Source organism: Pelodiscus sinensis, chromosome 6 (assembly GCF_049634645.1).
Source record: "Pelodiscus sinensis isolate JC-2024 chromosome 6, ASM4963464v1, whole genome shotgun sequence".
Taxonomy (NCBI): Eukaryota; Metazoa; Chordata; order Testudines; family Trionychidae; genus Pelodiscus; species Pelodiscus sinensis.
The window spans coordinates 96550183-96562468 of record NC_134716.1 but is presented as its reverse complement, the minus strand read 5'-3'; the positions used below and the strand labels follow the sequence as shown (position 1 = coordinate 96562468).

At 46.0% G+C, this 12286-nt stretch overlaps 1 protein-coding gene across 2 annotated transcripts in view; it reads right to left on the bottom strand.

The window, feature by feature from the left end:
* Nucleotides 1–12286, bottom strand: part of IL6ST (interleukin 6 cytokine family signal transducer) — an 88917-nt gene that overhangs the window by 20150 nt on the left and 56481 nt on the right. For both annotated transcript variants that reach the window (XM_006139561.4, XM_006139563.4), the window contains exons 14-15: nt 7782–7878; nt 1081–1162 (exon numbers count right to left, since the gene is read on the bottom strand). In XM_006139561.4, coding sequence (XP_006139623.1) covers nt 1081–1162; nt 7782–7878 — 179 coding nt within the window. The remainder of the gene's footprint in view (nt 1–1080; nt 1163–7781; nt 7879–12286) is intronic.

The following is a 12286-nucleotide window of genomic DNA, read 5'->3' as shown; positions in this document are numbered from 1 at the left end:
GCCAATAGATGGCAACAGAGTTATGCTTTGAGACTCCCACAGGCTCTGCCTACTGCAGAATTTGACAGTTCCTTGTCAGTATTTACAACATTTACATTTCCAAGTATCAAAGTCATAAGTAGACAGACTCCCGGGAGCCACTGTTTCATGGAGTGTATACTCTTAACCTTACATTTCTGTCATACTTAGGATAAATGGAGCACCATGCATTGTGTCCTGCAGAGGTATTTCAGATTAAGATCTCACAACAGATGCTATCACATCTATAGGCATATTAAATATCTCTCAGCAATTTTCTGGTTCCTTGATTAGCATGTCCTCTCCTCTACTATTGTGCAGCACACCACTTGTTGTATTGTGCACTCAAGATGCAGCTGTGAGTATCTGTTGTAACCCCCCCTCTCTGTATTTGTGTTTCATTTTTTTTTTATATATATATATAAACTGCTCCAAAAAAACGGATTCTAAACTTAACAATTCCATTGATTTTACTGTAGGCAGATCTATAATTTGGGGTTAAGTTGTCCTAAGTTACATAGCTCCAGCTATGTTAACATGGTTGGAGTCAGTGTTATTGTGACCCGTGACTACACTGAAATGGGTCAATGGGAAAAACTCTCCCACTGATTTACCTCATTGTTCTCATTCTGGTAGAGTACCGGAGTTGATGGAGCACAATCAGTGATTGATTTAGGGGCCTTCACAAGGCCCAATAAATTGATCCCTGGTGGATCAATCGTTAGATTCGATCTGAGGTAAATGTAAACATACCCTTAGTTACTTATGATTAACACAACTGAGGTAAATCAAAGAAAAATCACACAGTCTATCTTAAACCTAGAAAATGTTAAACTAGACACATATTGACAACCCAAATTAGATTCTGTTAGTTCCTTGTAACAGGGACCATTGCTGCCTAATGCTGAATACACTGATGATACTCAGATAAAATTTTCCTCTTATACTTTAGGATAAACATGTTGGAAAGCTAAGGTCTTTTTCAATATCAATTTAAAAGGCTCCTACTGGTCAGTTTATTCTTAAAATATTTTATGTACTATCATAAAGATTCAATCTTACCTTAGTTGGAGTTTGAGGGGACCACTGAGCAATGTTACTTTTGGAAGGATCAGGAACATTAGGCCAGATATGCTTTTTAATTCTATAGGAGGATAAAAAAAATGGAAAATATATTTTTGAACCTCTAAAATTTGCAAACATGCTTACAGCTATGCTTTATTCTCTTATCATACAATTACTAGTCTCTTTAATATATGATAGAAATGTTACAGATGTTGATTTTGTCCTGTCACATTTGAAGTCTACTGTGCTAATTTGCAAAATTGTATCTAGAACACTTCATGCTCACTGCTACTTCATTTTACTACAGCTAGATAAGATAGGCTCTATATAGCTTAGACATTTTTATTGGGGGACTTCCCCATCCGCATAAAATAAGATGAACACTGGGGGTGGGTGGGAGAGGTAATAAAATAAATCTATAGCATTTTGAAGGCACAAAGTGACAGTTAAATCTTACTGGGTGAGCATTACCCAATTTACCAGAAAAAAAATAAATTTTTGGCACTTTCATCAGATACCATGGAAAGGAGTGCCACATACGTCTAGAAAGGCTTTGCAATTAAAAATATAAATAGAAAAAATGCAAACAATTTTAAAGACAATCCAACTGAAACTAGTTCATAATATTTTTATTGAGGAAATAATGACAAGCTCCTTAAACATAACCAGTTATAAACCCCTGTAATTTGTAAAAGTCCCCAAATATTAAAACTGTTATCAAATACAATGTGAGTAATATACCCACCTCACTCCCAGCTGTTTAAACCTCTTTGCTAAAGAAGGGGAAGAGAATATGTCCTGACCAGTAAACCGTTTAATTAATAGGCACTGCCAGATTGTCCTTCAGCTATGGCTCATAAAGAAACTGCCCTAAGGGGGACAAGTATAGGTAGATTGGTAAATCCCATTACGAAAAATACTCTTTAGCCAAGTGACCAGACATAGGGATAGTCTTTACTTTTCCCCAGCCAAAGGCCAGTAGCCATAAGTGCTGACTCCGTGGATGCTGTGATGCTGGACTACCTGTGAAAAAAAGTGGATGCTCAGCACCCAATGGTTGGCCTTCATCCTTCTCCCCAGTGCTTCCTGCCCACTGAGGATTAGCTGTTCAGTGAGGGAGAGGTCAGGAAGAGGCGGAAAGAAGGTAGGGTGCACTTGGGGAAAGGGACAGAACGGGGCAAGAAGAAGGGTGGGCTAATGGGAGAAGTGGGAACAGGGTGAAGAGAGGGCTGAGTGACCTGTAGGAACTCAGAAGTCAGCATCTTTGCAAGCTGCTATTGACTGACTGGAGCAGAGTTTTTGAGAGAGATATGAGTCAAGACAGAAAATCTGCAAGAATGAGAGATGTGGAACATGTTCCAGTGGTGTGGTGGTCTTTGCTTCTCTTCCGTCAAAAAAAAAAAAAAAAGCTGGTTTACATACTTAACCTATTTTATCACAGGGTATGTTTACATTATAGCGTTATTTTGAAAGAATGCATCTACACACAAAATGCATTTCAAAATAGTGTTTTGCTATTTTGAAATAGTGCGCTCACACTGATTGGATGCTGAATTGCACGTAGGCCGGCCAGAACCAGTTCTGGCAGGGTATCAGGTCAGTAGTTACCTTGTGTGGCTGCTGCTTGAGGCTATCTGAGGCTCGAGCTTAAAGGGACGCCTAGGACAGCCGGTTCTAGATTTCCCTACTTGCTTGCCTACCTCGCTGAGGGACAGCAAAGCATTTTTTCCTCTGCGTGCTCTGGTTGCCCTCACTCAGGACACCACAGCGCTCTGTAACATGGAGCTAGAGCTGCCCATGGGCACTCTTGCAGCAACATGTCCAAGAGCTGCAGTCTGGCAGCACTTTCTTCTGGCTGCCTCAGGATCTGCAGCAACCCAACCCACAGGCCTTCTTCCAGACCCTTCTGGACACTGACGTGCTCCGCTGCATCTGGCGTCTGGACACCAGTACCGAATGGTGGAACCACATAGTCCTCGAGCACTGGGGAGACCAAGAATGGATCCAGAACTTCAGGATGAAGAAGGACTCCTTCCTGGAGCTCTGCGAGTGGCTCGCTCTGGCACGGAGGTGACAGGACACAAATATGAGGCCCGCCATTCCCCTCCAGAAGTGTGTTGCCATTGCCCACTGGAAGCGCTCCATCCTGGACAGCTACTGATCCGTGGGGAACCAGTTCGGTGCGGGGAGGATCCACTGTCAATATCATGCTCATGCAGGTATGGCAATCTCCGGCGACTGTGCCGAGGTGTGTGTAGAAGGAGGGAATGGGTTGTCCTAGGAAAAGGGGGGTGGTGGAGGTGGCACAAGTCCCTTCCCTGGGAGAGTTTGTTCTCTCCCGGCCACACTATAGTCTGCCTGCAGTGGCCAGGATTACAGGGGGGGGGGGGGTTGCTGCTGAGGCGTGGGGGAGGGGAGCAATGGCAGGGAGGGGGGCGCTCTCAGGAGCCCTGGCACCCCAGTGACTCTGTTTTCTGTGTCCCTCTGCAGGTGATCAAGGCCATCAACAGAGTCCTGCTCTGCAGAGTCATCTGCCTCGCCGGTGTCGATGCAGTCATCAAGGGGTCTGGCACCCTAAGCTTCCCAAACTGCGGGAGAGCCATTGATGGGACACATATCCCCATCTGTGCCCCGGAACACCAGGCTTCCATGTTTATAAACCAGAAGAGAAACTTCTTGGTTATCCTGCAGGCTGTGACTGACCACTAAGGCCACTTTCTGGACATTAATGTTGATTAGTCGGGCAAAGCACACGATGCACGCCTGTACTGCAACTCCTCCATGTGCCAGAGGTTGCATGCTGGGACCTTCTTTCCCGACAGCCACTTCAGGATCAGGGATGTGGACATGCCATTCTGCCTAGTGGGGGATGCGACTTATCCCCTACAGTCCTGGCTCATGAAGCCCTACACGGGACACCTCAATCTTTCCCGACATGCCTTTAATGCCAGGCTCAACAGAGCCCACATGATGGTCGAGGGTGCCTTCGGGTGGCTGAAGACACAGTTTGGGTGCCTCCTCACCTGCCTGGATCTTGCGCAGTGGAATATTCCGCATGTGGTGGCAGCGTGCTGCACAATGTGTGTGAGTGGAAAGGGGAGGTCTTCTTGCCAGGCTGGGTGGCAGAGGCGGAGCACTGGGCCAGCTTGTATGCGCAGCCCCACATGGCTGCTAGCCAGGAGGCTCATTGGGGGACTGTCTGCATCCAGGAGGCCCTGAGGGAGAGCTTCTACCCAGAGGAGCAGTAACCGTGTTCCCTGGTTGGCCCCACTGGAGGCTTGTGCTTCATTCCTCCCTCACATCCCTCCACTTATCCCTCCCTAACCCCTTCTTCCTGATGGGAAATAAATACGTGTGTTGATTAAACCAAACTCTGTTTATTCAACAAAACTGGCGGGGGGGAGGGGAGGGAAGGGGAAGAGAGAAAGAAGGCAGGAGAGGGGAGGAAAGAGGGTGGGAGGCCTGTGGGAGGGGAAAACTTGGGAGGAGGGAGCTGGAAGGGGGAAGAGAGGCTCAGGGTCGGAGCGGCACCAGGGCCGTTGGCTCCCAGCACCACGGATGCAGGGGCCTCAGCATCCCCGGGAGTGTGTGGAGGACATGGAGGGAGAATCAGGAGAAGGAAAGGGAGTGGGAGGAGGCGCGATCGCTGGGAGGGGCAGCAGAGGCGGAAGTGGGAGGAGGCAGCATGCTCTGCACCACGGTCTGCAGATGGGCGCAGATATAGTGGCCCTGGGTAAGCTGCTCCCCCCAGCTCTGCTGCTAGAGCTGCAGGTCTTCTTCGACCCAGTGGGCGATGTAGGACTCACAGCGTCCCCAGATGCTGCCGCTGGTATTTGTCCATTGGCCGGGTGGGCCTGCGGAGCCCTCGGGTGCGGGAGGATGTTCTGGGTGGTGTGGTGTACTCTCCATTAGCAGCTGGTCCGGCTGTGGAGAACAAGGACAAATGGTCAGTCATCCCTGAGGATATAGTGCCTGAAGTCCAGCCCCCCTCTGCAAGGTGAGGACGACAGTTGATGTGCTTGAACACAAGCCATGTTTGGTATGTCCAGGGGGCCCTGCTATCCCCAGTAGTGAGAGCTGCCCCAAGAGTGCGCCCATGCCCCTGAATCAGCATGTGTGTGTGGGGGAACGGGGGGAGGAGGGGATGTCCCCTGCCTCCTTGTAGAGGGGGCTTGTCCTGCCGTATCCCACCCCGGGGTCAGGAGCATGTGATATCTCTCCACACACCCTTGTGGCTAACAGGCCAAGGCTCCTGTGTGGCAGCCAGCTGGGGCAATGTGCGCAGTCCCTGGTCCCCTCTCCCCCCTGCATAAGGGGACAGTGCTGGGACTCACATGATGTTCATGGCCTCGGATGACACCTGGGACAGGTCCGCAGGGATGGCTCGGGGGTTGTGGCTCAGCTGGACGGTGATGCTGGCCTCCTCTGGCTCCTGGCCCTCCTCCTCTTCCTCCCCCGTGCCATCATCAGGGCCCTCAGGGAAGACGACATCGGCTGGCTTCACCCCGGATTTGATGACAACCTGCGAGGAACTGACTGTCCCGCCCCCCAGGATGCAGTCCAGGGCATCGAAGTAGGTGCAGCTGTCTGTGTCTGCTCCTGGTTGGGAGCTGCCATCTCTGGCCCTGCCACAGGCCTGCTGCAGTTCTTTAATCTTCATCCGCACCTGTTCCTGGGTGCAGATGTGGCCTCTGTCAGCCATGCTGGCAGCCATACGGCCGTGTTCCTGTGTCTGGTGCAGAGATCATGGAGCTTGGTGGCATCCCCCCAAACTTCAATATGGTCCATCACCTCCACACTAGACCAGGAAGGCACCCGTCTCTTTTGGCCCCCGGCAGGCTCTTGGGAGCTGGAGGACTGCTCCTGGGGAGCAGTGGAGGGCTGGCTGGTACCGGCTGGCTGGCTCTCTTTGGTGCCACTGAGTCAGGGCTGCAGCAGAGTGGCTCAGGGCTGGCAGGCCTGGTGCTAGGCTCCAGACAGACTCTAGACCAGCCATGACCAACCTGAGGCTCATGAGTCACATTCAGCTCGTCCCCTGCTCCCCCAGGTGCGGCTCATAAGCCGCCCCTGCACCCCCAAAAATGGCCCTCTCCTTCCAGCTCCCTGTGCTGACTTTGGCAGGGGAGCCATCTGGCGCGACCATGAAAGATGAGAATTAAAGATGGCGTTGGGAGCCTGCTGTGGCCAAAAAGCGTTTAAATGTGTTTTCTTAAAGAGAGGGAAAGAGGGTTTTTTTTGGGGTTTTTTTTTTTTTTTGCTTGACCAAACACGACTGGGGGCTCCCTTTAAAGGGGCAAAAGAGGGAGTCTTTTTTTTTTTTTTTCTTTCCCCCCCAACAACTTTGCCCCGGCTCTTCATACTGGATCCACTGCTATCTTGGTTCTTTGCCCAGAATGGGTTGGCCACCCCTGCTCTAGACCTTTAAGAGCTCTGGGGAAGAGGCGTGGTGGGAGAAGAAGAGTTTTCCTGGTATGTGCCAGAGTGGCCAGCACGGCACCCTGGGAAGGGATGGAGGCTCCTATTTCAAAATAGACCCTATTCACTGTCTACACAACACCTATTCCAAAATAGCTATTCCGAAATAGGTGCTATTCCTCGAAGAATGAGGTTTACATATTTTGAAATGTTGTTATTTCGAAATAACTTTGCTGTGTAGACATACCCACACAATCTATGAAAAATAGATTTTAGATGAAGTGCAAGAATTCCTTAATGGTGTATTAACTATATAAAACAGAAATGATCAAAATGTTCAGTTTGTACTGAAAATCAAAAACCAGCAAAGAAAAGCAAGAATTTCCTAAAAACATTCAAGTCTCAAAAGGGTAGCTGTATTACTCTATATCTGCAAAAATGCTAAGGAGTCCTATGGCACCATAAAGATTAACCAATTTATTTGGGCATAAGCTTTCATGGGTAAAAACCACTTTGTTAGATGCATGAATCTGACAAAGTGGGTTTTATCCATCAAAGCTGATGCCCAAATAAATGTTAGCCTTGGTCTACACTAGGGTTTTATTTTGAAATGCCCCTTTCCCCACTTAGGACGAATTTATAAGTGAAACGTCCACACTACCAAGTCCGTTATTTTGAAATAAGGAGCCACTTATTTAAAAATCTATACTGCTTTTCCTCAGGGAATAATGCTAATTTCAAAATAGATATTTTGAAATAGCGGTAGTATGGATGCTGAGGTGCTGCTATTTTGAAATAACTACTCTCTACAGTAATTTGAATGAATTACTTCCCTTAGGCTTCATGAGGCTCTAAGTCGAAATAGCGCATCCACATTAATGGAGCCTGTCTTGGACAAATTTTGAGACTTGGGGACACGCTATTTCAATTTTGTAAAATCGGGAGTTAAGTCCAATTTAGTTATTTCGTGCCCTTAGTCTTAAGGTTCCACAGGACTCCTAAATGTTTTTATTAAAACATTTAATTATGTTTGAACACACTTTTTAAAAAGAGCTCTTGGAATTATTTTGTTACAAAAAAGCCTCCAGATCTTTAAGAGGAACATGAATCCAATTTCCGTCCTTCTCCCAAACCTCTTTAATAGATTCACTTAAGGAGTTACTCACAGATATAAATCAGTGAGAGATGAGAATCAGGATCATGAGACATACATTGCAGTGAAACATTATAGTAATTTTCAGATATAGTAAAATGTAATAGAAATACATGCTACGTTTACTTACAAGTCCCGTTTGTTAAAGCAAAACAATACTCCCAGAAGGATGGTTAATAGGAATGCCAGACACACAGGTACAACTATGGCTTCAATTTCTCCTTTTCCTAAAAGAGAAAAAAGGAAGAACTCTAGTTTTCTGGAAAAAAAAAAAAAAAAAAAAGCTCTGCAGAGCTTTCCCTGACAATCATTCCAAAGGGGGGGGGGGGGGGGAGGAGGGAGAGAAACACAAAAACAAGTAGTGCTGGCTTTTTGTGAGTCATAAAACTTACAAGATTTTACCATACATCAGGGGTTCCCAAAAGGTGGTACTCACAGACCCAGGGGTACATGTGACATCTCTGGGGAGTACATGGTAGAAACAATATAATGGCAGGTTTTACTTATTAATTATTTTTAGGACTGCCAAGCAATTAAAAATTGAGATTAATTGTGCTGTTAAGCAGTTTGAAAATACCATTTATTTAAATATTTTGGAGATTTTCTACATCTTCATAAATATTGATTTCAATTACAATGCAGAATACCAAGTGTTCAATGCTAACTTCACATTTATGTTTCATTACAAACATCTGCACTGTAAAAAAGAAACTTCAGTTCACCTCATTGAAATACTGTAGTGCAATCTCTTTATCACGAAAGCAGAACGTACAGCCTCAGCTGGGGGAGATGTGGAGTTTAGTTGCAGCCCCAGCTGCAGGTGGTATGGAGTGGGGTGAGGGAGGTCAGCCCCAACCCCAGCTGCAGGCAGCACAGGGCTGGTAGGTAATATTCCCTCTAATCTTTTCCATCCATGTGCATAATAATTTGTTTACTTGCACTGAGGCATGTGCCAATGTGAATCACCAGTAGGGGAAAAAAAACCCCTAGCTGTAGGCACTCTGCTAATGAGCTGGGCAGCTTTTGAATCTCTCCTGAACACCTGCACAAGCACACAGCTTACAGGGAACAGTGATGGTAGGCGGGGAAGACTTTGCAATGGATAGTGTGGAATTCAGGGAGAAAGGCTTAGCGCCCCCAAATGCAAGCAGCACAGGGCTCAGGAGTGCAGTCAGCACCCCAGCCTGGGACTGGGGGGGTGAGGGGGAGACATGGGGGGCGGGAGAGGGAGTCATCCCTAGCTGGCACAGGGCTGGGGCAGGAAGTGGGAAGTTCAGAGGGGAAGACTCAGCTTCAACCTATGCTACGTGCCAGGAGACATAGGAAGGGCACTTGGGAGAGGGTGGATGGCTCTGGCAACCTCCCCCCCCCAGCTGTTTTACTTTAAGAAATATGGTCACTTGGGGTTGGGGGTGGGGGTATCAAGATGTCTTCTTTTTCACTGGAGCCAGGATTGGGACTATTTCATTTTCTAGCCTCTTCTTTTCTACCTTCCCTCCAGTAACAGCTTGCCTTACTGTGCCTGATCAGGCTCTGGTGCAGTAGATGCTGTGCTCCTGCCCAGAGGGGTTGCAATTAACATGTGTTATAATATTAACAAACAAATTAGGCTGTGCATTAATCACGTATTACCAACAGTTAGCTGGCAGCCCCAATTATTTTACTACCTTTTCATAACAGACTACCAGATGAAGCTATAAAAGCTCTGGGGTTTTGTTCCCCTGCAGCCACTGTAGAGCACAGATTCAGTTGCCCAGCAACTCTCCAGTCTAACTTAGCTCAGTACTGAGAGGGTTGTTTTTAACTGTGTGTGTCACACTACATCTGTATGTAATAGTGAAGAGATGGCAGGTATTTTCATGAACACACAAAGTATCAGTGATGAGATGGACACAGATACTCGGGCAGCTGTTAGATCTGGAAGAGGGTATCCAATAAGACAATTGTGGGAAGCTCTGCCCTACTAGAATTGAACTGAACCATGATCTGTTTCATTATCTTTAAAGTCTGAGTATTTTTACAGTAAAAATTCTTAGCTAATTTTGCTTATTCATAGAATCATAGAATACTAGGACCGGAAAGAACCTTGAGAGGTCATCGAGTCCAGTCCCCTGCCCTCATGGCAGGACCCAGTACTGTCTAGACCATCCCTGAAAGACATTTATCTAACGTACTCTTAAATATCTCCAGAGATGGGGATTCCCCAACCTCCCTGGGCAATTTATTCCAGTGTTTGACTACCCTGACAGTTACAAACTTTTTTCTAATGTCTAACCTAAACCTTCCTTGCTGTAATTTAAGCCCATTGCTTCTTGTTCTATCCTTAGAGGCCAAGATGAACAAATTTTCTCCCTCCTACTTATGACACCCTTTTAGATACCTGAAAACTGCTATCATGTCCTCCCTTCAGTCTCCTCTTTTCTAAACTAAACAAACCCAATTCTTTTAGCCTTCCTTTATTGTATTATCAGTGCACGCATTACAAAAACTATGAACTTACATGAGTAGGGGGTAACAAAAGTCTCACTTTTAGCACCTTCTCATTATAGGGAGATAGACTCACTTCACAGGGATATATTGCTCTGATATATATATGGGAAGAATCTCCAATTGACATTTAGAAGAGTTCATAACATATTTAAAGCACCTAAAAAAGCATAACTTGACTTAAGACATGGATCCTGTGATGGGTGTGGTCACAGAAGACCCTTTGGGATTGTTCCCTGCTGTGCTGATCATGCTATTGACACTCATTTTCTTGCACTCTGAGGTTCCCAACTACCCCGTCCTGCTGGGCCAGATTCTGTGGTCTCCCCCAGGTAAGGCACAGAGCTGGAAGTAACTTTCCCCTAAAAGAGCAATGCAGACACTGAACCACTTCAGCTCTGGGAGGATGCAATTCTAGGGCACAGTACCCCGGAAACCGACCCCCAAAGGGATTACAACCCCAAATAAATCTGACTCTGTGTGTAAAAGTTTTACACACTGAAGCCATGTCTACACTACGCAGAAGATGGACGCTGCCATGCTCGATCTCCCAGGGTTTGATTTAGGGTGTCTAGGGAAGACCCACTAAATTGAACTACGAGGGCACCACCGTCAACACCGGTATTCCTGCTCATCATGAGGAGTAGGAGAAGCTAACGAGAGCATTTGCTCCCATCCACCTCCTGTTGTGTGGACGGCGTGGAAACTTAATTTAAGATACGTCGACTTCAGCTACGTAATTAACATAGTTGGAGTTGCATATCTTAATTTGATTGTCCACTGTAATGTAAACTAGACCTAAAAGCTTATCAGGTAAGCCTCTTTTATTAATGAAAGAGAGATATGCATATTGATTGTGTCTCCCATCCCCAGTTAACAATTATTTACTCTGGGCTTAATAAAAACACTTTTGTTTACTATCAAGTACAAATAGTAGGATTTTTAAGTGTTGTAAGTGGAAACAGACAGATCAAAGTAAGGGTATGTCTACACTTGCACCCTCTTTCAATAGAGGGATGCAAATGAAGACATTTGAAATTGCAAATGAAGCCGGGATTTGAATATCCCATGCTTCATTTGCATAATCGCGTTATGGCGCTATTTTGAAATAGCGCTATTTCAAAATACAATACGCGGTATAGATGCGGTTATTTTGGGAGAACACCCATCTTCCAAAATAACCCTTATTCCTCATAAAATGAGGTTTAACGGTTATTTCAGAAGAAGGGCGTTCTCCTGAAATAACTGCATCTACACCGAGTCTTGTATTTCGAAATAGCACCATAATGCAATTATGCAAACAAAGCGTGGGATATTTAAATCCCGGCTTCATTTACAATTTCGAATGTCTTCATTTGCATCCCTCTATTGAAAGAAGGTGCAAGTGTAGACATACCCTAAGTTACTAAGTTACTAAAATGAAAAGTAAACGCAGCTAGTTCTACTACACTAAAAAACACACTGCATGCAGATTCTTACCCTAAAGAGCTGTTCTTATTTCAGGCAAGTCTTCAAGTCAAAGATGATGTTTTACTCTAACTTGGGCCTAGAGTTCTCTCTGTTTTCAAGTCAGTCGAAGACAAAGACCTGATAACTTTTCCTTACTACAGAGGTGGGGCTTTTCCTTATCACAGATCCAGCCCCCGAGGCTTGGGTCTCCCTTCCAACATTGGGGAACCTGTGTTGGGGCTTAAGCCTCCCCTCCCTCCCCAACTGTCTGGAGCACACAACCTAATAGCCTGGGCCCCTTAGACTCTGGTATGCGAAGGGAATGTGGGGAGGGTCTTTCTCCTTCTCAGTCAGGAGCCATACGAGTGAGGATTTGGTTGGTTTTTTTTTTTTGTTTCTCACTTGTGTGCCGCCCCTGACTGATTTTTCAGTGGGTCAACAGCCCCCGAGATTCAAAAAGGATTCCCCACCTCTGCCTTAGGTGGGGATAGACTTTCCCGTTAGGTGGGAATCTTTTGTTCTCCATTCCCCCATCTCTGGAAAATTACCTGATCAAAATGGAATTCCAGTACCAGGTGGTATGGTAACATGACTTACTAGTTGAATTACCTTTGCACTTGTAGGAAAACAAGGCTGTTTACAAGTCATTAAGTTGATTACCCTGTCTTTAAGACTTCTAGAGCACCAATAATGGCTCTC